Genomic DNA, 24,839 nt, shown 5'->3' on the forward strand with positions numbered 1-24,839 from the left:
CTTAGCTGTTTCCCGTAAATGTTTCCCTTTTAGAGGTCCTGTAATCACACATTCAAACTCTTCCTGTGCTCATGTGCCAGGTCAGTCAGACACAAGATAGTAGCAGAACAGCCCAAACCATACAAAATGTAGTAATTCACTATAAGAACCAGGAATTATAGCTTGGTTCAACTGACCAACTCAGCCATAACACTATGAAAATAAGAACAGATTTTATCCAAATCAAGCATCATTTCCCCACTTTCTCATTTAGGTATCTGAAGAAATTAATTTTCTCTATAGTTCTACAACTGAGGCAAAGCAAGTTGAGCAGAGGAACTGAATGCACAAAAATCCATTTTCCCAAGCAGCACATCCTGATACACCTCAGGTCAAGTGGCTGTGTACGGAATCAAGGATCCAAAGATATCAACTTTTTGCTATTGCTGAATATACTAGCTGGGGCATGTAGAATTCCAGCATGAAGTGCATGGGCATGATTTCTCTCAGAGCCTCAACTCCATGCCAAGTGCCAGGATAAATGGAGGCTGTGGAGTCAGCAACAGGGCACTGTCACCACTCCAAGAAATCACAAGAAATTGGAGATCAGGATGGACTATGTGAGCAGCCAGATGATATCATGCATCCTGTAAAGAGAGGCTGAAACTTTAGAACTTACTTCATGCTAAAGTAATCCAGCATGCTGAGCTCCCTCCTTCACACCCAAACAGAGAGTTTCTGAAAACTCCAGGCTCAACTTGGCCCCTTCTTATGAATTGTGCTGGTCATGGCATGTAAAGTCATGTCCGCATGGCTTGCTGTGTATCATTTTGCTCATGCCAGGTTTACTGGCAAAGTCACCTGCCTTTTAGTTCCCTGGTCCCAACTCCAGCAGCTCTAAACTCACAACATCTGCAATTCTCAGGGGACACTAGAACTTCAGTTTCAGTATTCGTAATGCCTTATGGAAACTCCCTCATCTGAGTCCAGCATAAGACAATTCTGTTGCAACAGGAGTTTTAAAGTAATACCATGACCCAACACAGTGTTAGAGGCAATCCCTAAGAATCGTATGCACCACTCACTCTCTTCTTTAGCCAGTGCTTTTGGCCTGAAAGCCAGAATCAACACGAGATGCTGGTTTCACATGTGTGAACATCCACCTAATTATGTGGTGGAACACACACAGCCAGCCAATGCTCTGCTGGCTGAGGACAGGCTAAATCTTCTACAGCCCAGAAAATAGTGTTTCATCACTTTACAGACAGAAATGCTAATAGACACAGAATCGTCTTGCAGAATCATCTCAGGTTTTAAAGTTATGATTTTAATCCTTAAGGTGTAAAGGGCTCAAGAGCCCCCTCTTCTCCTGGCTTCACCTAATCTTGACAGAACGGTGAAGCACAAGCCCTCCAAGTACCTGAAGCTCAGAGAGTCAGGTAATACACAGTGAGATGAAAAGTGATTGCACCAACTGCATTATTAATTTACATAAAGGAGTCCTTAAAATTTTTCTAGCATTGCTAGCTTTACAGCACTTTCCAGCCTACCTGCAGTGAGGCCTCGCAGTAGCCTGCAAGCCCCAACTCAGAGTTCTGCCTCTTCCCAAAAGCTCACAGGTCCTGGCTTCAGTCAGTCATTTGAAAGGCTACAGGTGGAGAACCATACCCTCCCCCCTCCACCAGACTTCTGCTAGACATCTGAAGACCTGGAGAGGCCCCTTGCCCACAGACAGCACCAGTTTGATTCCCTCAGTAAAGCCCAGAAAGAATGCTGAGCTGAGAAGGCAGCATTTTTAAAATATTTTATTTATTATACAAACTATTTACAAAATCAGCTACTACAACCACAGGCTTCCAAATTTTGGCTGAACTCTGCCAGAAATTCACCAGAGGGAAGTAGGATTTGACCTGTATCATCCACAGCTCCTGGTTTCTATAAACATGCAACATGGCCAGCAGGTGCAGGCTGAAGCCAGGCACCCTGCACCTCAAAGCAGCTTCAGGAAACACAGAACTGGACTAAGATGGTATCAGGATCCTAAGGATTTCTACAGAAGAGCCTCTATTAAGTGGCAATAAATAAGGAGTAAAAAAGGAAAGTAATGAGCCTCTGCCAGAAGTAACACACAGTATAGGTGACCAAAGCACATCCCCATTGCCAGCACTAAGGGCAGCATTAAATGTGGTTGTACTGGGAAAGGGTGTAAAGCTAGAGATAAGTTTAGAAATATTGTGGTGGAACTCAGGAACATGGGAGCAGCCTAGGGGCCTGTGCAAATAGAAGGGTTGGGTTTAGTACTCTTAAGTACCCATCCCAGTTCTGACTGCACTTGCCTTAAGAAGGAAGTCCTTGTTATCTTCACAGCTGCTGGGAAGTGTTGGGTGCTGGCTGCAATGAAATGAGAAGCATTTAGGAGCTCTTTCCAGTAGAAGTCCACTCAGTGGTCAGCTACTTCATCCTCAGAATAAAAAAAGGCCAGCTCAAGAGAAGAAGGGAGAAGATTCCTGAGGGAGATGTCACTGTCAGAGCTGGCCAATAGCTACAGGACTGAAAACATCCTCAAACAGGTGAGGCTACAATATGGAAAAAACACCAAGCTACGCCTCCCAACAAACTGGAGTTGAGCTGAGCACCACCACCTCCTCTCAGTCCCTGGAGAAAGCACTGAAGCAGTGGCATGGTAAACACAGGAGCTGTAACTCTACTGGCCATGGAAGCCAACTGCAGTATAAATAAAATGGTACCATACTCTCCACTCAAAAAAGGTCAGAACCTTGCAGAATGCAGCCTGCACTAAAAAAGGGAGAACAGCCACTACTAATGTGATCTGTCAGAGCACAACAGTGGCAGCTATCAAGCTGGCAGCCTCGCGGAACCTCGGTGCCAGTGAGGGAATGAATTCACAAGGCAAAGAAATCCCCCTGAGTAGTCTCAATGTTCAGCTGACTGCTTTTTGGCACCAAAATGGCTTATTTTTTTCTGTACAGAAGTAACATACTAAGCCCAAGAATGACTAAGATGCTGCCTTTAAAAACATTTTATAGATGGAGAATATTTCCCTCAAATTCCCAGTCAATTCAACTAAGCTACATTTGAAAAGCACACATAGTTAACTTAAAATATCCATACTGTGTTCAAGTCTGACCGGACCAGCCTGAGGACAGCAGAAGGGGACTGAAGAGGATGATGTGACATTTTATCCAATATAGTGTTCTAAAATTAGCTCAGGATGCCAGTCTGAGAATCCATTCTGGAAGAAATCCAGCAATTCCATAATCCAGTGAAAGCTTACATTGCAGGTAATAGCAATGCATTTCTCCCACTTTGACTCCTGCATGGCTTTGCCTTACTTGTAGACTGTAGAAAGCAAAGATCTTGAATTTTGCTTCACTGAAGAACTCAGTGATTCCCAGATTCCCCTTCCCTTTATTTCCCTGGGAAGGGCTCAATGGATTGCAAACTACAACAGACCCCAATAACAAGCTTACTTCTCATTCTGGTCTATCCACTCCTTTCTCCACAAGCCTGACAATGGTGGGTGCAAGCTGTTGAGCGACCACTTAAGTGAAATTCTAGTTAACGTTTTGTGCTGGAAAGCTAACAGCACTGAATGGAACATGTGGAAAGGAAAGATGAAGAAAGACAATAAGAAAGTTGAAAGGGCAGAAATCTAACTGCTCTCCAGGCACCAACAACTTCCTGGAGACTCTGACTGAAATGCAGTAGAGAAAGAGAAGCCTCAGGCTGCTGCATGATAGAGGTAGAAGCCAAGATCCTGTGGGATGCTGGGGTGGAGGTACCATGTTCTGCCCAGTACCATCATCCCAACAACAAATGCAAGCACAGTGCACACTGTAGCTGCTTATTGATCTGTCACTGGTACCACATAACATACATACCCTGAAGGTGAATGTGGGATAGGCATAGGTGCTCAGCATTGAGGGATCACACTCATGCCCATACTCTCTCTCCTGAGAAAGGGAAAAGAAGGCAAGGGCATGGAATAGCTTTCTGTGCAACATCAACTGTCAGAAACATTCAGTGGAGGAGAAACTCCTCGTCCAGTTCGTTTGCAGAGGCTAATTACCAGCCACTGCTGGAGAAGGGCGCTTCTGCTGCTGGACCCTGGCGGAGGTAGTACAGGATCACTGCCAGGGCCAGCACTTGTGCTCCAATTAGATTGTTTTCCTCTTTGGGTTACTCCCTCCAGTGGATACTGCCCTTTTTTCTCTGCGGCACAGCAACCAGAGCAAGATGGAGAAGGAGAACCAGAAACCTTTCTGGGTCAGGTACCGAAAGGATGGACAACTCTATTCTCCCCACGAGTCATAAGTGAGATACCAGGGAGCATCACTGGGGGAGTTGAGCCAAGGTAAAGGAAGTTACTAAGGCTTCCTATGAGCCAAGGCTTCCAACAGAGCTCCATGCTGGGCTTCCCTCTTCCTCCTAGAGAGCTACGGTAAAGGCAGCTCAGCAGATCTCATGCACCTCAATGTAACTACCGCTTATGAACTTCATCTTCTCACAGAAGGATGGGTATACAGGGTGCATGGAAATCAAGTATACTATCTCCTTGACAAATGCACCAGTCCTTTTGCTTTTTCACATTGAACCAAAGGGAGAACGAGGAAAAGGGAAAAGATGAGCTCTTGATGACATATTTGGGATACAGAAAGGCCACATGACATCTTCTGGATGACAAATTCCTTTACATGGAGTCTTTGCTTTGCCTCCACTGCCCAAGTGAAGGGAAGGAGAACAAGCAGAGGATTGAACCTGGGTCTTGCCCCAAAGAGCCGAGATGCTAAATGGTCTCCTGGGAAGGGGAAATCACAGCATGCCAAATCCCTCACAACCCTCGCTGATAGCTAGCTGCAGCATCTTGTGCACTTCTTCATAGGAGTCATAAGTAGGGAGGCACAGCTGGTTAAAACTGTAAAACAAAAGAAAAGTTCCATTCAAACTAGGTCTGAGAGGGAATCATCCCCATTAGCTGCCTTTAGATGGACTGACACAAGAATCACACACATTACACTGTTTGCCCATCACAACTAGCTGGTGCCATCCCCAAAAGCACAATGAAGAAAGTTCTACCACCCCAGAATACTTGCCAAGTGTGGGCTGTCGGCAAAGTACTGTGAGTTGGAGCTGCAATGATCTGGAAAGATGGACAGAGTGCAGCAAACCCTCCTGGAGGCAGCTGAGAGGAACCAGTAGTGAACTGCAAAAGCCTGGCCAGCTCTTCCTGTGTGAAACTGGAGACCACAGTCCAAAACCACCTCATGACCTGTTACAAACCAGGAAAGGTAAAGACAGGTCACCCAAGGAAATCAAGCAAGCATATTAGCAACTTGCAAGAATATCAGTTAATTGCCCTCGCAAGCAAGTGTTCTATTCACAGTCAGAACTGATTTGTTTTACCAGGGTGACACATAGAGGCAAGTTTTACATAGTTCCTAATCAGTTAAGAGATGACCCATGCCACTATCTCCCACCAATTCTTTCCCTTAAAGCAGAACAGCTTCTTCTGCTTCTGCTCTCCCCACAGAGACTTTATTTTTAGAAATACCTGCATAGCCAATGAGGTAGGTTTACAATGCAGAAAACGCACTTCCTTCTTGCACTATGTTAACTTTTTGGTTTTTCACATCATCTGGTACTTCTTCAGGCAAGTGGAACCATCCCAGTGTTTACAGATTGAAAATACAAGTTTCTATCTCTTATCATCTGGGGTGTTTTGGCAGCTTCCATTATTTTTCTAAACAAAGCTGCTACTATTCCCATACCCCTCCCACTGGGAAATGCAGAAAGGGATGAGAACCATTAGGGGGTACAAATTTAGGTTACTACATCAGTAGTACCACAGCATTAAACTCCAAACACTACATGTGGGCTGCAAGCATGTTTTTCAAGCATCTCTTAGAGATAAGTATATCACCACGAATATCTCCAGTAGCAGTAATTCCCACCAACTCTGCCTGACTCCCTGCTGAACTGTTCTTAATTAGAGCTGTGTTGGATTTTTTTTAAAGAGACCACTGTGGACAATTTTTACTTGCTGGTATCTGATTAAGCATCACCTCTGGTCAGCCAGGCTGAAGGGATCTCTCTAGGGGGAAGCATTATATCATAATGTGTGCAGTCCTGCATGACCCCTGAATTTTTCAGTTAGTCCTTCTGAAAATCTAAATTCCAAGCAATTCAGCAGTATTTGGGGTAACTGGTTTTGACAAGTAGGAAGGAGAAACCCTTTCATTTACCTTCTCGCGGAAGTGCCAAGATCCTCCTACCACTACAGCATGTGCCTTGAAGTCACAGACACTGATATCTCCAGTACCGCACATAAGCAGCTGAAAGGCAAGAGACTGCAGTCAGAAAGTCAGGAGCCCGTGAAACAAGGCAACAGCTACTGTGAAAATTGCAGATACTTAAAGTGCTTAGAGAAGAAACATTTTGGCTTTTTCCCAGATCCAGAAAGCACTCCATTTGTCATACAGGAGGGGAAGTAAAGGTAGAGCTGCTTAGGGAGGCAGCGATTACCTCAAGCTCATTCTCATCAAAAATAGCCAGGAGGTTCTCAGGAACTAATTCATTAAGACCTGGAAGAGAAGAGAAGAGAAGAGCAGCATGTGCTATGGCCTGGGACATAAAGGCAGAGAGGAGCAGGGAGCAGGCAGCATGTTACCTTTCAGGAAGTGATCCACCTCCTCTCTAACCTGATTCGCCAGCCTGTACTGTGCAAGCAGATTTAGGTACAAGATTTTGTTTTCATTGGTCACTGGTACTTGAGCCCCTCCTGCCACCAGTTCTACCACCTGAAAACAGAACACTTGACATGAGTGTGACCAGTAGCATTCTCCAAAACTGAACTCCCAACCACAAAAAAACCAAGAAAGGAGTTACTTCCCACAGTAAGCTCAATTTTCCGGGGCACAGCAGAATTCTTGGTCCCCACTGCTGCAGGCAGTAGGGGTTAAACTATCCCACTTACAGGAATAGTTTCCCTTACCTTCTCCAGCTGTCCTGTTTTGCTATACTTCTCTTCAGCAAAGACCAGATCCATCTCGCTCACATCATTGTTCAGTATGAAACACACTTTGGATTTATAGAATTCTGGGTCATCCGTTTCAAAATACTGTGTGAAAGAATAAGAAAGCAGGGACATAGAGGGAAGAACAAAAAAACCCCTTACACTGTTAGCCAGAATTCTGGGTTTGCTACTACACCAACACTCTACTTCTCCCAAAACCGACACAGGCTTCAGACAGGGCAGGGAAGCTTTACCTTGTAATGCATACGAAGTCCTATGATCTGAGCCAGGAAGGATCGAGTGAAGCGAGCTCGAACCAGTTGTTTATAAGCACCTCCCAGAGATGATTCGTAAAGACACTTTCCTACCAGGCGGCCCGCAAATTCATATACTTTGAGTCGTAAATATGTGGGACGCCCTGGGTTTGGATGTACCTGCAAAGAAGAAGCAAAATGAAATATCCAAGTAACAGACTGACTAGCACAAATAGCAAATATGGGACCATTTCAGTCACTACATCTCTCAAGCTGGCCAAGAAGCTTTAATGTAATGTCCTCAAAGACAAGCAATAGAAATAAAATGCCTAAGCCTGCGTAGGAAGAACATGAAATGTTTCACATGCACAGGCAAGAAGCTGTATTAGAGGAGAAATGGATTCTGAAATATTCAGACCCAACAAAACCTCTCAACACTTTGATGTCACCTCGTCTTGCCCAAAAATCCAGTATTTCCTGCTGACTTGCCACCCTCTACTGGTCATCCAGCCAGTTCTTTGACACTTCAGTGGGTTAAGATCATTAAGCAAAGCTTTGAGAAAGGCACTGGAAGTGACTATGAAGGCAAGCTTACAAATGAGTAAGGTAGCACACCACTTAGCAGCAGCATTTTTTAACCATCAATGGTCACATTTCTGTGCATTCAGCATAGGAACTGCAGACTCACCAGGGCCTGGTTGTTATCACTAAAGCGGGTAAAGAGTTGATTGGTGGTATCAAATAGTGCCTTACAAATGAGCTCAAACCACTCTCTGCGTGGACCTCCCCAGTCCAGAGCTACAAAATAAAACAAGCTTGGTCATACACACCGAGCCATCAGTTCAAGAGTTTCATGCATGCTGCTCAGTATTACACAACACAAGAGTTTATCACAATGAACAGGTCTGTTGCAACGTGGCACTAAACAGGGACTGCACAACTATAGGTTCTTCTCGCAAACCTAGTCCTAGCTGGTTTTCTGGTTTGCTTGGGGCTTTTTTAGGAGTAGAGGGGCAGGATTTACATAAGGTTTCAGGTCCCTACATGAACTAGGTATAGAATAGCACCAGCAGGATAATTCACTAACATTTGTGAGAAAATCTAAGGGCTGGAAAGCCATAAAAGAATGGACATACTACAAGAAACCAGAATTCCAGACTGAAACTACTCCACCATAATTCCTTTCGCTTCCTCTGCTTATATAGTCACAGGATAACTCACCTTCTTCATCCTGAAAAATCACTTCGAAGTTTTTGCTCCAGTCAGAAACAGAAAAATTTCGTGTTGCTTTAAAAGACTGAAAAATAGAAAAAGTAAATAGCAGAAACCATTACTGCTTGGCACCCCATACCCAATATGCAGTCCTGTAAAAGTGAATGGGCAAATGCAAAACTCCAATAGTCTAGCACTCAAAAGTATAAAAGTGAAAATTAGAAAAACCTAAGGTCTATTTTTTTTTTTGTCCAAAGCCACAGAAGCCAGTTCCTCATTTTCTGTTATGAGACACATTACCCACATAAAATAGAGCTCATCCTAAAACCAGTGTGAGGTCTTAGCACAAAAATATCACTCTCAAGGCTGCAGTAAAGTATTGTTTGAAGTATTAAAATGCCTGTGGGAAGGAGCAATTTCTGTAAAGCACTTTCAGCCCACGAATGAGATTTAAAATAGGAATGTTTCAAGGAGCACCACAAAATAGCTTCAAGAGAATTACTGAGTTCATACTTAGAGCAAGTCACGATGCAAAAAAGTAATAAAATACCCCAAGTGTCTAAAATTTCCTGTGCCCTGATTCTGGACTCCAACTAAAGAAAATTTCAAAAGCTACATGGCAGTCTTCAGTCATACAGGTAGTTTTGGCTTAGTTTACCCTCAAACAGGTTAGAGCATCATGCTACTCACACCTCTGGACTAAACACATTCATTGGGCCACTAGAGCTTATAATTATTTTTATTATTATCATCATCATCATCATTAATATGGCACTGGATTTATTTTGCCTTACTAGACTGCAGCAGTACTCAAGACAGTGCAGGAATTTCCGTAATAATAGGAAAAAGTAGTAATGGAAATACTATTTAGAAATGAAGTCATTTTGTCCAAGGTGTAACTGAAACATAATCTCATAAACACTGCAAGCCGGTACATGCAGAAAATATTCTGAGACACAGATTTACTCAGTATAAATCAAGGGAAATCCCAGCCATTTCTGTTTTCCTCAGAAATGTTCTTTCCATCTTTGCAACATAACTGTTGTGAGACACAGGTGGAAACAGTAAGTCAGGATAACTGCCTCCCCAGTATAGAAAGTATTTAGAATGTCACTTAAAAACTGTATTATATGAATGACTAAGTTCTATCTTGGAAACAGTTCAGGTCAGAAATGGTGACGATTTTACTAAGGGACTCTACAGAATATTTTATCATCACTCCGAACCGCTACTAGTAGCCTGTTGATGCAAGACTTTCATTGCATGCAGCTGAGGAACATCTGACTTGACAGCTTATCTTGCTGAATGGTTCTGTGCGAGAAAAACAGGAGACAAAGACTCTGGAGCTCTGCGTTCTGCTCCCAAATCTAGTCCAGGTAGACAGTCTCATTGAAGGCCTCAAGTTCCAATGTAAAGTAGGGACAGAGTAACATCAGCAGATTTCCTGCTTTTACAGGCTATGAATCCCTTCACAGAATCACAGAATCATTCAAGTCGAAAAAGACCTCTAAGATCACAGATTCTAACCTTTGACCTCGTCAACTAGACCATGGCACTAAGTGGTACATCCAGGCATTTACTGAACACTTCCAAGAATGGTGACTCCACAACCTCCCTAAGCAGTCCTTTCCAATGTTTAACAACTCCTTCTCAAGCTGCCTGCTGGAATCTGCCTTGAAACAGAGGGACGAACCATTCTTAGCATGGCTGCCCTAGCACAATCCAGTTTGGACTTCTTTAGGCACTAAGCAGAATAAAAAGACTGGAGGAAGCACTGGGCTGAAGTAAAACAGCTCATACACTCACCGACTCCAGCAGAGAGTGGCGGCTGACCTTCAGCGTGACCTTCGAATGAGGTCTCTTCATATGCACCTGACGTAGCTCTCTCTGAAAGAAGTTCACTTTGTCTTGGAAGGTTTCAGAGCCACCTGAGAAGAGTGACAATGTGGGTGAGGCCTGAGCTGTCAACACCTCAAACATCTACAGAGCATTCCTAAGATTAACTGCACAGATCAGCTTTACAGCCCAGAAGTGCATTTACCACAGCAAGGTTTGGAGACAGAACTCTCAAGGTAGTTTTGCAATTAATCTTGCTGGTATTCATACTCACAGGTGCACTTTCAAAGAGCCTGACAGAGAAGCCAAGCTGAAAAGGAACAGCTGCTATGATGAAGTACATTCACTGGAAGCACCAACAGGAACAGCGCATGATACTCCAGGAACCAGAGTTCTCATCACAAGTCATTCAGTGCTGGCAATCTCTATTCCCCAGGGAAACTAGCAGACTCAAGTGCTAACTTCCTGACTACTGTACCCACCTCACTGTCCCTTTACCTATGTTTTTATGCAGAGAGCGAATGAAAGTGGCTGCCAAGATGTTCCTCTCCTTGCAGCTGAGCTCCACAGGGGGTTGGATCCCATCATCCACCACCAGTGTCAGTAATTTGTGCACAGGATCAGGACCAAGGTATGAAAACTAGCAGCAAAAAGATGCAAGAAAGGGTAAACCCATCATGCAGAAGGCACAGTATGTTCAGTAGACAGAGCAACACCACCTGTGCTCTTAAGACTTTCTCTGCTCCCCCATGTGTATGCAGTTAACAGGAAAACTATTTCAGGCATCAAGACTCCATTTAGGAGGCTGCTTTAAACTTCACACACAAGTCTGAGGGCTTCAATGGACACAATCACAGCATTTTAGGAAGGTTATGAGGAAAATAACCAAGAAAAATGCAAAGGAATCGAGATTTTTGCCTAGCATTGGGACAGAAGGCAGGGAAGAGTGATAAGACTTGGCTCCTAGTCACAAATATTAGCAAAACTTAGACACTAAGTGGGAATTCCAGAGCTGAAATTTGTGCCATACAGTGTTGTTCTGTGGGTGGAAGCCCTTCTCTCCAAAAGGAAAAAACAGACTCTGATTCACAAGGATGACAAGCTAACAACATGGAAGTGCAGTGGCAGGTACATGGAAAGAGGCTGACCTTTGTGCCAGGACACACTCTAAAGGTGAAAAGCCGCCACGGAATGATCTTCAGGTAAAATTCTTTCACTGAGAATTGCTGAATAACCACAAGGAAAAGAGAATGTTAAATATCACACATCTGTTAAGGGTTGTCCCTGAAACACATGAGGCAGAGGACAGATCCATAAGGCCAGACTTCCCTTCAACCCCAGGAACAGGTTTCTGCAGCATTTGGCACAATACTAGAGAACCTTTAAAGCTCCACAGAACTGTAAGCAACTTGTCAGTAGGACTTCACTGCATGCATTTATGACACATGTGGGACAGCATGACAGATTTTATAGCAGTAAGCTATTGTGTTCAGTAGAACGTCACCAGTCTAATTGGAAAGTAATCTTAAGTACACTTGAGAAGCTGAATTCAGGACAGGATTGTAACGCACTGACAAAAACATTTTGGTAAAAGTCACGCAAATGGACTACTCCTATTACTCCCTAATTTTCGTGACCATTTCAAACATGTTTTAAAAAGCACTTTTAGTTGCTAAATCCATGGGATTTGCCGAAATTTATTCTCAGTGTATTTCTGCCAGAACAAATGGCTAACTGTGCAACTCCTGTCTTCTGGAGAGCAAGCTAAGATAAAATTTTAGCATCTTTAGACAAAAAGAAAACCATTTCCTGCACAAACCTTTCCTAGCTGCAATGATTGGAAAAACTGACAATCAGCATTTGTCCACAAACAAGCCAAAAATGAACAGCAACTCTTTAAAATAGCAGCATGGTAATGGTTTTCTACTGTTTCTATTTCTATACATTGAGACATCCAGGGATACAATTATGCAAACCTAAGAATCACATTAACAATTTTGGCACCAAAAGGGAGCTTCTAACAGTACCTGCTTCTGGTGATCTGCTTAACCAGGTAATGCAATAGAAAAAGAGTATGGAAGTCCAAAACAATACTCCAAGGATGAAAGGGTGTTGAGCTCACAAGGACACAGAACTAGAAGTAAGTTCTTAGAGCCGTGTGCAGCTGATTTAGAAATCTCTAGCAGCTCCCTCCATCCTATAACAGTTTCCCAGTCCTCTTTCTGCCTTTGGCAGGAAAGCAATTTCTGGATTAGTCTTTCACTACTTTGGTATTTATCCCTGCATTTTTCAGAATGCATTTGAAGAGATAGATGAACAAAATGAATTTAAATTCATTATTAGATTTAGGGGAATTTTCCTTCTAGTTTCTGAATGCTTTTAGGCAATAATAATGGAAAATAGTTACTGTTAACATATTCTTACTGTAAGAGAACTCCCAGTTTCTCCTGTTTCTTTTACTTATAAATTTACCCTTTGTTCTCTGACCATTTTTTTCCTTTTTCTTTTTAGCAAAACATTCCAGAAACAGAACTAAGACATAAAATCTGAGAAGGTGAGCTTCTCTTAAGTTGAAATTTACAGGTATCAGAAACTGAGAATAGGAATTGCAGGTCTGACCTGAAAAAAGCAAAGGAAAGGCAAACAGAATATCTATTGAACAATCAGCAGGAAAATTTCCAGTAGGATTTGGATCAGACCTAGAAAGATCCTAAAATCTAAAAACACAATCTTAAAACTTCAAGTTCTAAAATGCACTCCTAAAAGTTCCAAGGCTCATTTTAACATTTTTCTCAGTCAAAGCTCCATGTTTGCCATAAGCAAACCTTTTTTTAACCAAATATGAGGCCCCTAAATCTGGAGCTAAAATACAGAGACCAGAAAGAGCTTCAGTTACAACACACTTTAAACATGCACTCAAGTGTGGTAACTTTATGACATCTACCTTAGGTGACACATAGCAGTACACTTTTTTAGGCTTCTTCACTTTCTCAGGGGTCTGGCTGTCAGAAGGAGAATCTTCATCTTCATCCTCAATTGCAGTAGAAGGACGGCGCTGGGAGGAGCTCAGGTGCATTGGTGGAAGTTGCCACTGAGTGTTGGTATAACTAGGAGCATCGTAAAGGTAAGCTTCAAAATAAATACTGACACCTGAGGTGGACACGTTGCGTTCTACAATGTTCTTTTCATTCTCTGAGGGAAATAGATAAGAAAAGAGTTGTGTAAATCGTAATGGAGACAAGAACGAAAAAGAATGCACAGGCCACCACAAATTAGTGACTTTGATTTTAAAGTAAAGGTTATACATCCAGAGGAAAACCTGGTCAAGTGAAACTTTGATAAAGAGAACCCAGGAGTGGGATGAAAAGATTTCAAGACGGCCGTTTGTCTGTTAGTGACTGGTTGAAGAAAAAAGGCATAGAGAACCTCTCTCTCAGAGCACCAGCCTGAAGGCATAGCCGTTTGACAGACACACTGAAGTCTGGCTCACTCCTGAAGAAACCAAGAATTACAGCATTGTGGGGAAAAAAAAAAAAAAAAACAAACCCACACCCACATAGGTTACAGGCAGTGTTCTTCCTCCATGTAACTTAACATACAATACATGACAGGGTCAGATGCCAAGTACTAGCAAGCAATAAAAATTGCCTTATCTCAGAGGTAAACTTCCTGAAATAGGGGAAAAACACTTGATTTTATCTGCTGATGGAGCAGAGAGTATCAGCCCCCAGAGATATCCCCTGTTAGAAGCAAATTCATTTACCTTGGCATTTTTAAATGAATAGGCCTTCCTTTAGCAAGTAAGCATGGCCAGCCCGCAGGGGAGCCACAAACAGCTCTGCTACATAAGTGTGCAAAGCACATTGTAAGAGGACACCTGGAGAATGAATACTCCTTAGTTCTTGACTCACCACTTAGAACAATGATGTCAAAATCACCATTGCTTATGGGCTGGTTCTGGTAGGAGATGCAGGCATGGAAACACCCCCTCGAGTGCAGGGTGAGACGGAAGAACACCTCACAAGTCTGCCGATTGGACACCACGGACTTCTCAAACACCACATCAGAGCTCTCTTCTTCTTGAGGACCCAGCTAAACAGAAAACAAATTAATAAAAGGAGCTCTCCAGCTCACCTGAAGTCAAGCAGCAAGGGGTGAAGTTGCACTCACCTCATGGATGGAGAGGCTGTAATTGTGCTCATCTATCAGGGACACAGAATTGCTGGTGGGATTGTCATATTCATCTCTGGGAGCTATCTGCAGAGTGTGCTGCTGCCCACAGGTCAGCACCAGAGTGGAGAAATGGCAGACAATTTTGGTTTTGGAGGGAACCACCATTCCTGAAGCAGACAATAATTTAGAGTCAAATAAATTTCAAGGTGAAGCTACAAAAAGCAAAAGAAAAGCACCTAGGGGCACAATACCCTTGAAAATGGATCAAATCTAAACACATTCTATGCCCCTACATTGAAAAAGCAAAGTATCTGAGCACTGAAGTATATGGTGTAGTGCACACCATGTGCCTTGGATCAGAGACTTAATACTAATAAAGCAAACCAAGTTACTAGTCCTCTAAAGAATGTTTTTCTACCATTCTAACTTCCTGCTCAGGAACTTGCTCCCACTGTATGTACAAAATATAAACCAGCTGACACCTAAGAAAACCTGCAAATGCAGCTTACCAAACAAACTTTATTTGGGTTAAACCTGAGCTGCTTCTTTCTGAAGGAGTATTTTAGCAAGCTTTGTATCTATTCACAAAGCAACGAATAGAGGTCCTTTCAATGACATGTACATGAAATACAAAAGATGCCAACTGGGGTCAAAAAAACAAAAGTAGAAGAAAACAAATTTTAGATGGATAAAAAGGAAATGTATTTACAGAAGTGTGTAATCAAAGGTATCAACTGCACCAGAACCTGACAAGAGAGTAGGGTATTCAGAAAAAGAAGAGGCAAATTATGACAGCATCTCCAACTCAGATACAAATAACTCAGTACTTTCACAAACGGCACTCTCTGACTACTACACAGATTGTGAGGAAGTTACTACAAAATGGAGAACGTGACAGAAGTGGATAGGGATTTCAAGGAGCACTAATGACTTGTTCTGTAAAGCAGATTCTGTTTTGTTATGTACTGGTAATCACAAGTATGTTTTACTCATGGGTCTCTTGCTGGGATCTACACATGACAGGGGTAAAATGGTGAAGGGTAACCCCTTCCCTGTCACCTACCTATTTTAGCTGGAAACACATTTACCTAAGGGCCTCCAATACCTCCAAATCTACTTTGAATCAATACAGGGCCACTTAGATCTTACCTGGCTGGAAAACCTTGTAGTAGGGGCTGTAGGCCACATTCAAGCCACCGAGTTTTACAGTGATTTCATATCTCCCAGCCCTGCGCACAGTGAAAGCCACTTTCACCACATTGGAATTGGGCTCTTGAAGAACTTCCTGGGTTACAGGAATATCAATTGCTAACTCCACATGGCAGATGTGAACTCGCAGCCCCACAGGCCGGTGAGCAGGGAAGGGTTGCCCATTTTTATAGAATAACTGCATGGGAAACAGAGGAGTCCAGGTCAGCAAAAGCATACAGTGCACAGAGGAAGAGAAAACAAGTTGCCTTAGGGAAGGGCAAGTACCTCAGCTTAGAAAAGGAAAAATAATTAATAGACAGCTCTGTCACACAGGCTGTGTTCTCCAAAATGAACAGGGACAAGTGGGCATTGAACAGCCCCATTTGCTTTTGTGCTGGGGTTCAAATGCATGCCCTGAAAAGAACATGCCTCTAGGCATTTCCCATCTACACTTGTAGTGCAATATTAGAGCAGAAATTATGAGAACCCATTAGCAAAAGGAAAAAAGTAAAGCCATACCCTTTCAGAGAAACAAGCAGATTTTGTTCATTTGTACAGCCAAGCTCTGAAAAAACTCTTACCAATTTGTAACAGAAAACAGTGTGATGAAGATGCTAACCTAAGGAGCTGACCCAGTCTTTACTGCTAAGAAGCATCATAATGAAAACAACACATAGATAAAATCACCAAAGTGATCTCCCGGCAATTTCAGAAGGTAACATACCTCAACCACTAGTTCCTTACAAGGAAAGAATTACACCTTAAAGCTCTATATGCATGGCTCTTCAAGAGCCAGCAGCTTGTTGGCCAGAGCCTGCCTACCATGTGCAATCAGCCTGCAGTCAGAAAGAAGTTACTATTATTCCCTGTTTCTAAGTAAGGGAGGATGTGGGGCCTGAAGTACTTTGCATCTTGACTGACATCAGGAGAAACTAGTGAATGCAAAATTACTGCTGATGAATAAAGGGCTAAGCAAATGGCACACATGAGTGAAGTGGAAAGGCACATTGCTGGAACTCGTGAGTGACAGCAAGGTGAAGAAAATAAATTTAAATAGTAGGAACAGAACAAGTCCCTTTTCCCTCAATTTTTTTCACTGCCTGCCCTGGAGTTAGAATTCTGCACTCATCATCAAGCAGAAGGGTTTTCTTCACCTTCCCAAGAAGGATTAGTATGGCAACCTAGCCAAACCTTTCTTCTTATTTTGATACCCTCTTGGATGGGAAGGTGGGATAGAAAGATAGGCACATAAGCCCAGCAAAACCTGCTCAAACTTTCTCCATAGCTCCAAACGCTCGGTGTTCACTCATCATACTTCCCCTACACTTGGCCTTTTGGGATTAGAGGGAAACAAGAGTCTTTGGCAGGCTTTTCCAGGTCTGATAGAAAAACAATTTTGCAGTTAATGGGCAGTGGCCATGGAGCTTTACAGCTCTTGGGTTGGCAAAATGCCCATTCCCACACCCTCAACTTGAGCTGTACAACCAAATATAGCACCATATTTGTTGAAGTCGAGGCTCAGCCTACTCCCTTCCCAGTAAAGGAAGCAGCGCTCAGGAGAAGCCTGGTCTCCTCTGGTCCTTCAGAGGATTCTGAAGAGCGGGAGATTAGACTTTAAGAAGTGCAAACCTCAAATATACACTTACAGAGTTTTGCAACACAGTAACAGAGCAGCAGGCAAAACCAGATAGCTTGCCTATTCCTCAGTTACATCTGGCTTAGCCCCAATAAAAAAAAAACATTTGAAGAGCCCACCCCTAACTCAGACCCCTGTTCCTGCCCACAAAGCTGCAGGGAAACAAAAATATTGCCTTACATGCACTCGGAAGGCCATGCTATGGCCCACCTCATAGGGGTCCTTCCAATCCCAGGAGATTTTGCAGGACCGGGGATCAAGGTAGTTGCCTCGCACGTAGTCATAAATAGTTCGCTCCCCTCGGCGTTCCCGGTCCTCATGCTGAAGGAAGCTGACTATACGTGCGGCAAGCTCAAAGAGGAACTTAATGGTGAAGAAGAAAGCTACAACAGATACTGTGATCCCACCTGCAGCAGGGAGAGAACAGAGGGTGGTTGCAGAAGCCAAGGTGACTGAGTCAGGCTCTAAAATCCTCTCAGCATCAGCCAAAGATGCCTTTCTGTTAATGATATTCTACTCAACTGCAAATTAGGTATTTAAGGCAGATGCTATTGTGTGAACATTTATGGTTTGTGTTATGATACAAGTAAGGTTAGAAAACATCAAGTCTCTTAAAACTCTGCAAATGACAGCAAACAAAGGAAATAGTTATAGGTGGTAGAGAGTCTCAGGTAAGGCTTGTGGACATCCTAACAGAGACATAGAATTCCCTTCAAGTTGCAAGTTAGAACTACAGAGATTCCTTTAAGGGAAGCAGATAACCAGACAACTTCTGCACATCACATAATGGCTGGATTAAGAAGCATCACAGAGGCAACTCCACTAGTTCTCAGACGAAAAAGTAAGGGAATGTCTTAGGAATCAGGCCAATGAAAGAACTTTAGGATTAAGAAGAATGGTCGAGGCAAGTCTGCTAGGTGGAGAGCACAGTGTGGGGTGGCAGTAACTTCATGTTTGTTAGGTAAACTATGAACTAAAATTAAATCAAACGCTTCCAAGAAACCCTTCTAAAACCTATGGAGAGGTCGTCAAGTACTGTGGCAGCCTTTCCTCCACTTACCAATAATGTAAAACATCAGGTCCCTTCGATGAGACACACAGCCGAGGATCACAGCTGCATCTAGAACACAAAATAGGCCAAGTCCAGTCCAGTGACTTCCTCACACATACTGGCCTAAATTTAATCTGTGGTTCCTCAGAAAAAATGCCCATTGATCACCTGTCTTCCTCTCCAAGGACATCCCTAAAGCATTATTCCATAAGATTGAAATATGTGAACAGGACAACATGCTATAATTAACAGTTCTCCCTCCGTCACAGATTCCCATTCAGATTCAGGGATCTATAAGAAGGACAACATTTCATCCCTCTGAAAACAGTGACAGCAGGCTCTGGGTACTGCAGGAAGGAGCTATTTTTGGCAGGATCACCAACTTCAACAACAGTGGCCAAAGCCACTCATCCAAACTGTCACACCTACTTGCAAGCCATGAAGTTATCTTTTACTCTGATACGAAAGCACGTTACAGAGCTGCCAACAAAATGGACAGAAGCTGACCCTTAGCCAGCAACCTTGGAAGAAAAAGCTATGGAATAAAAGAGTTGCAGACAAGACCATCCTTGTTCAGAACAAACAAAATCCTTCTAGGCAGAGGTGAATCCATTTTTGCCCTGCAAGTCTACTACAGAACGTACAAACGCAACTGGAAAAGAGTCCATTTGTATTTTCCTTCTCAATTCTGCAAAGCAGAGCCTCTCTGCTGAAACTATCAGTGATCAACACAAAAGTTGAAACCTTCTGTTTGTACAGCATTAAGTTTACAGCGATTTTAAGAGACACCAATCTAGGCTCAAGTTTTCACAGAGGGGACTGCTAAACAAACATGTAGTAAAAACACCACACCCAAAACAACATGCTGTTTGGTTGATAAGACATAGCTGACAGATGGAACAAGAGCAGCAGCAAGGAACACGTGTGACAATTAGACAAAGCATTTGGCATACAGTGATGCATACAATATAGCTCACCATGTCACCATTCAGTTAGTGAGAAGCTACATTGTGCATTGAAGCTGCCTTTTTTTTTTTTAAACAAACACAAAAGGGGAGTTATTCATCAGTCATCTCAATAGCAGCAATAACGGACATCAGCATGCAGAAAGCTTAAACGAGGTATTTCCCCCCAACAATAGCCATGACTTCCTAGCCCAGCGAATCCCCTTTGCTGGCCTCGGCACATAGTCCAGCCCTCCAACCAAAGAGCAATCACATACCTTTACACAAGTGCCCATGCTCTAAAAGCCAAAAAGAAGGTACCCATTCTTCAGCATCCTTCCTCTTTGTGCCCAGATCTGGGACAAACATCAGCAAGAAGAAGCCATAGAGAAGATTATCACAGAAAGAGTAACTCTTGGAACTTGCATCACAGAACCACTGCTGCAAAATAAGGACTTGAGCACAGCAGTTTCTTCCTCTTTGTGGAAAAAGGGTTGTCCTGCAGTGCTGTTTCCTTTACCCAGCAGTTTGTTAGCTTTCCTGGAAAAGCAAAAAAAAGGAGAGAGAAGCGTTAGATGTCTACATTGTGGATAAATCTAGCAAGCAGAAACATATGAGAGGTGCAAGATGCAAGAGCATCACTAGACATCAAATCCATGAGAGCTGCTATATAAAGTACCACTGTTGATGAGGTGCAAAGCTTCACCATATCCTCAACCTCTATCTGTCACAATCTCATTTCATTATACGACCCCCTGAAACTAGCACGTTCAAGATGGAACAAAACACATCCTTGCCTCCATAGGTTTCATGGAGCAGCTAAGAACCTGCATGCTGTTCATAAAGGAGTATTAAGGATGGAAGCAAGAACTGATAGCCTAGGAGGAATACAGAGAGATTGTCTCAACAGCCAAGGATCAGGTTAGAAAAGCTAAAGCCTTGATAGAACTAAACCTTGCCAGGGACATCAAGGGCGCCATGAAAAATTTCTGTAGGTACATTGGTGATAAAGAAAGACTAGGGAAAACATGTACCCCCTCCAGGAGGAAAGAGTTACCTGGGACAATGAGAAGGCTGAGTTACTCAACAACTTTTTCCCCTGAGTCTTCACCAGCAACTGCTCCAGCCACACCAACCAAGCCACAGAAGACAAATGCAGGGACTGAGAGAATGAAGAACTGCCCGCTGCACTAGAAGATCAGAGGGATTTTTTACAAGGGCATGTAGTGATAGGACAAAGGGAAGGACTTCAAACTGAAAGAGGGTAGGTTTAGATTAGATATAAGGAAGAAATTCTTCAATATGAATAGTGAGGAACCAGACCAGGTTGCCCAGAGAAGTTGTGGCTACTCCATCCTTGGAAGTGTTCACAACCAAGTTGCATGGGGCTCTGAACAACCTGGTCTAGTGGAAGGCATCCCTGCCCATGTCAGGGAAGTTGGAATTAGATGATCTTTAAGGTCCCTTCCAAGCAGAGCCATTCTATAATCAGGTACCCCTTCAAGTCTCCATACCCAACAAAATGCTATATACTATTCTCAAACCGATTTTGCCCAGATTTAAAGGGCTATTTGTAGTCAAGCCTCAAAATAAAAGGAAAAAAAAAAAAGTTTTTCACTATTCTTGAACCACAAAGCAAACTAGATTTTGGGTTTGGTGCTGTTGTTTTAGATATTCAGGAAATTGAGATCCTCATAAGGGAGTTCAGCTTCAGCAGCACTATCCACTAAATTACAGTTTACTGTCAGGATTGAGATAGAAAAAATTAAAATTTAACGGCAAGGATTGACGCAGCCCACAAAAACCAGGACACATGCCAGAAGAAACACCACAGAGCCTACACAATCAGTATCTGCTCATTCAGAGCACAGATTACATAAAGGAGTGAGAATGACAAGAACAGAGCCAGGCTCACCAAGGCAGCTGTCTGTTAAGATAGTCACCCCTTCTGGAGATGCGATGTGCTCCTCCCACCTGCCATGCCACCACCTCAGCTGTTACTTCTTCCTCAGACCCCCCTCCTCTGCCTTCCTCTTCAGATGGCTCCTATTTCCCTCCGCGCCAATAATCATACAGATCTGGCTGCCTTTACACACATCTACTAGCCTTTCTAATGCACATGAAAATCAACCAGTAAACCTGTGCAGAGCTTTTTGGTTGCGCTGCAGAAACAGCCAGACTTTCACTGTCTTTTCCTCACCCACACCTCAAGGAAAGTCCCACGCACTCACCTATTTTCCTCCTTCCTCTACTTTTCCTCACTACAACGTTGCAGTCCCTGGGGCATAAACTCTCATTCTCCTCCGAGGTAAAGCATCAGCTTTCTAAACTCATAAATTTCTCTGTGTTAAGGACCACAGACCTAGCAATTTTCTTGGTATTTTAGTTATTTCACAGTACATATCCAAGATGTGCTACAAATGACTGGTCGAAACTCTGCTCCAGTTTGGCCTGAGTGTGGAAGCTGTGTGCTCCCTACACAGCTGGGGAATTTCACAGGAACTTATCAGTATTCAGAATCCACAAGATCTCCCTCCAGCATCTTCCAGATCCAGTCTCTTCATATCACAAAACCCCCACAACGCTGTCTCTGTGAGTTCATCTAATCAAGCTATTTCTGTTTCACTCCACAACTCCTTCCCTTCTGTGAGGCACACCACAGATCACACAGCCTCTCCCTCAAGCATAGGAAAAGAAAGATCCATCATTTAAACTTCAGAGGTTTTTAAGTCAATTGGAACCTGAATCTCTTGATCTGGTTTGCAGTATTTTTGAACTCGGTGGACACACGGAATCAGTTATCTTAGTTATATTAATTAATCAGCACAGCAGCTTGTCATTTTACTAACCCTACATGATGTGGGACACCACAAAACACCAACTCGGGTGGTCACCGGAGATGAAGTGGCTGTTATACAATCAACTTCCTTCTAGCTTACTCACTGCCAGCAGCTTTAAGGGTACTACTCTTGCAACTGGAACATATTGAGGTGAAGAAATTAGTTGCAAGTAGGTGGTATCCAAGATACGCTGCCACCCACTTAACAGAATGCAGATGTGAATTAAAACGGTATCTGTGCTGGGAACTGCCGGGTAACAATCTGGGAAATAAATTCTGAGAAGCAGCAATATAACGTGCCATTATAGCTAGGCTGGAAAAGAAGGTGCTGAATTATCCAACAGGTCTTAGTAATCTTGATCCAAGGACAGAGCAAGCGATGGTCTCCTGCCACCTGCAGGGAGAATAGGGATTTGAAAGCTTCACCTTCGTTTGACTCAAGGAGAGGTACTGGCATAATCAGGATAGACAGCCTGGAATCATAAAATAAACTGCATTAGTGCCATTGCTTCCTCAAGTCAGCAAGGAAACGAAGTTCAGTAATGGGAATATATTTAGTTTGTGTTACTGCTGCTGTTGAAGCCAGAGGAACACAGTGCAGAGCACCAGAAGGAAGCATAAGCATAACATATACAAAAGGAACTGTAACATAGTAATGGCACATTCACGTGGATACAGCTACAAAACCAGCTAGGGGCATGCTATACAGAACAGGTGTACTGAGCTCCTAGGAAATCTGCTGTGCCTCTTGATTTTATTTGGTGCACTGATAAACTGCCATTCTTCTCTTAACAACAAATCTTTAATTTTGTTTTAAAGCCTTTTTGCAGGATAATACTACCTCATCCAATTAAGATGAGAGAACCATTTATCTCTATGCAGACTCTCTCTCAATTCATGTGCACCAATGTCTACCACCAATGGCATGTCTGTCTCATGCCACTCACAGATGACTATTCTCTAGTGAAAGAGACAGTATTTTCTCACACTAAAGCAGGCACAAACCAATGAACAGGAATGACCATGAGAACCATACATTCACAGAAAACTGAAAAGTCAGCACAAAAAGCACCAAGCAGGATGCATTATCAGCTGTCAAGGACAAAAGCTGAATCAATGGTCAGTGTCTACACAGTCATTCTCTTATTAGGGATGGAATTTGTCATATGCATTTACATACAAGCTACATAAAAGAGTGGCAACAGGGAAAAAAAAAAAAAGAAAAAAAAAAAGAGAGACTTCTGTCAACTGCTTAAGTCTAAGGACTTTTCATTGCAAACAACCACCACCAGTGCTCAGCTCCTCCCCAAACACAGCAAGACAGCCAGATGGCAACTTTCAGGCCAGTCTCATCTTGACACCAAATCTGCTTCCTGAGCCAAGACAAAATTCAGCCACTTACCCTGCTGCACATCAGTGGAGAAAGCAAATCACGCCCTTCTTCCTCAATTATTTCTTTCCAAACCACTGAGGGTCACTTGAACAGCAAAGCCCTACCAACTGCATTTCCTCAACTAACAGTTAAACGAGGTATGATCGATCACTCAGGAGGAAAGTTCAGCTATGGTTTCCCTAATCAAGACAGTTTTTCTTTCAGTCTGATTTTCTTCTTCATCATCAGAGCATGAGTCACAGTTCTACAGAGGTCATCACTTCAGGAAAAAACTCCAGAGTGGTTCTTCATTGGCTGCTTTTTCTGACCACACCAGATAAAACCGGTTGTATTTGGAGGATACTAACAGCTACAAGATCTCACTAATCCCAGAAGCTTTCGTGAGAAAGGCCTTTCTTTCTCCCTTCCCTGCACAGGGCACGAGAAACCAAGTGCCCCGTACCGGTCTGAGAACTTAGTGAACATTTTCGTTCATGTGCAGAAAAGACAGTTTGGGTCAGACTAAAACCATTATGGCTGCATAAAGTACAGCTAAAATTATGCTCGTTCGCTAAGATTTCTGATCACAAATGTGGGTAAGATCTATAGATAATGACAACCCACTGCTTTTCATTAAGAAGTTCATGAGCTAAGACGCGGCAAAACCAGCACTACATTAACTCTTTTAAAAAACCCCAAACAAAACAGTCCAGCAAGCTCAAGTGAGTGGGCTGAAGACCTCCGTAACGTCCCGGCTCTGCTAAACAAAGAAGAGGGGGAAGGGGGGCGATTGGTGTGCTGAGGTTCCCCTTCCAGCCCGCAGCGGTGGTGGGCTCGGCGGGGCCACCAATCCCCACGGCCTTTCCACAGGCGCCAGCTCGCCCCCTCCTACCCGACGAGCCCCGATACCCCCGCAGCGCCGCGCAGACGGCGAGGCTAAGCCGAAGTGAAGAGCCAGAGGCCGCCACTGGGCAGGCAGAACCGGCCCTTCCTGCTCGCCGGGAGCCCCGGCCTCGCCCGGCCCCGCCGCGGCCCTCTCGGAGCCATCCCCGCCGCCGACAGCGCGGGGACCCCGCCGCGGTTGTACCGGGCCCACCGCGGGTGCTCCGGGCCGGCAGCGGGGCCGTCACCCCGGGGGACGCCCGTCACGGCGGGGCGGCCGGGCTGCGGCTGCAGCTCCCTCGCCCCAGGAGCCCGTTCCCCGCGCCGGGACCCGAGGCGGCGGGGAGGGAAACGCGCTACCGCCGTTACCGTGGTCTCCGACGACGGCCACAATCCCGCTCCCGCTGCCCCGCGCTGCCGCTGCCCGGCGCTGGCAG

General features: G+C 43.8%; 1 protein-coding gene across 2 annotated transcripts; it reads right to left on the reverse strand.

The window, feature by feature from the left end:
- Positions 1–1,758: 1,758 nt before the first annotated feature.
- AREL1 (apoptosis resistant E3 ubiquitin protein ligase 1) lies at positions 1,759–24,837 on the reverse strand. 2 transcript variants are annotated; one of them, XM_066188501.1, is made up of 21 exons: positions 24,772–24,833; positions 20,367–20,499; positions 19,588–19,849; positions 18,375–18,434; positions 17,495–17,721; positions 15,637–15,874; positions 14,485–14,654; positions 14,226–14,406; positions 13,259–13,506; positions 11,463–11,540; positions 10,813–10,954; positions 10,285–10,406; positions 8,488–8,563; positions 7,955–8,064; positions 7,267–7,446; positions 6,992–7,117; positions 6,668–6,797; positions 6,523–6,581; positions 6,243–6,332; positions 5,094–5,269; positions 1,759–4,915 (listed from the first exon to the last, which is right to left on the reverse strand). In XM_066188501.1, the coding sequence occupies exons 3-21, from the start codon at positions 19,676–19,678 to the stop codon at positions 4,813–4,815; spliced, it is 2,607 nt and encodes an 868-aa protein (XP_066044598.1). In that variant the 5' UTR covers positions 19,679–19,849; positions 20,367–20,499; positions 24,772–24,833; the 3' UTR covers positions 1,759–4,812. The 2 variants fall into 2 exon arrangements, with proteins under 2 accessions (XP_066044598.1, XP_066044599.1); XM_066188502.1 differs by lacking the exon at positions 20,367–20,499 and having other exon boundaries at positions 24,772–24,837.
- Positions 24,838–24,839: the final 2 nt, after the last annotated feature.

This window comes from Chamaea fasciata, unplaced genomic scaffold (assembly GCF_029207755.1).
Source record: "Chamaea fasciata isolate MVZ Bird 193981 ecotype frontalis unplaced genomic scaffold, bChaFas1.0.hap1 SCAF_7, whole genome shotgun sequence".
Taxonomy (NCBI): Eukaryota; Metazoa; Chordata; class Aves; order Passeriformes; family Sylviidae; genus Chamaea; species Chamaea fasciata.

Bases quoted from the DNA above. Each gene is read 5' to 3' on its own strand.
- AREL1 (XM_066188502.1), bottom strand. From the start codon at position 19,678: ATGTTTGTCCCAGATCTGGGCACAAAGAGGAAGGATGCTGAAGAATGG. The intron at 11,541-13,258 runs GTAGATGTCATA...GTGGTTATTCAG, and splicing joins ACTGCTATGTGTCACCTAAG to CAATTCTCAGTGAAAGAATT. The intron at 8,564-10,284 runs GTGAGTGTATGA...TCTATTTTTCAG, and splicing joins GCCACTCTCTGCTGGAGTCG to TCTTTTAAAGCAACACGAAA.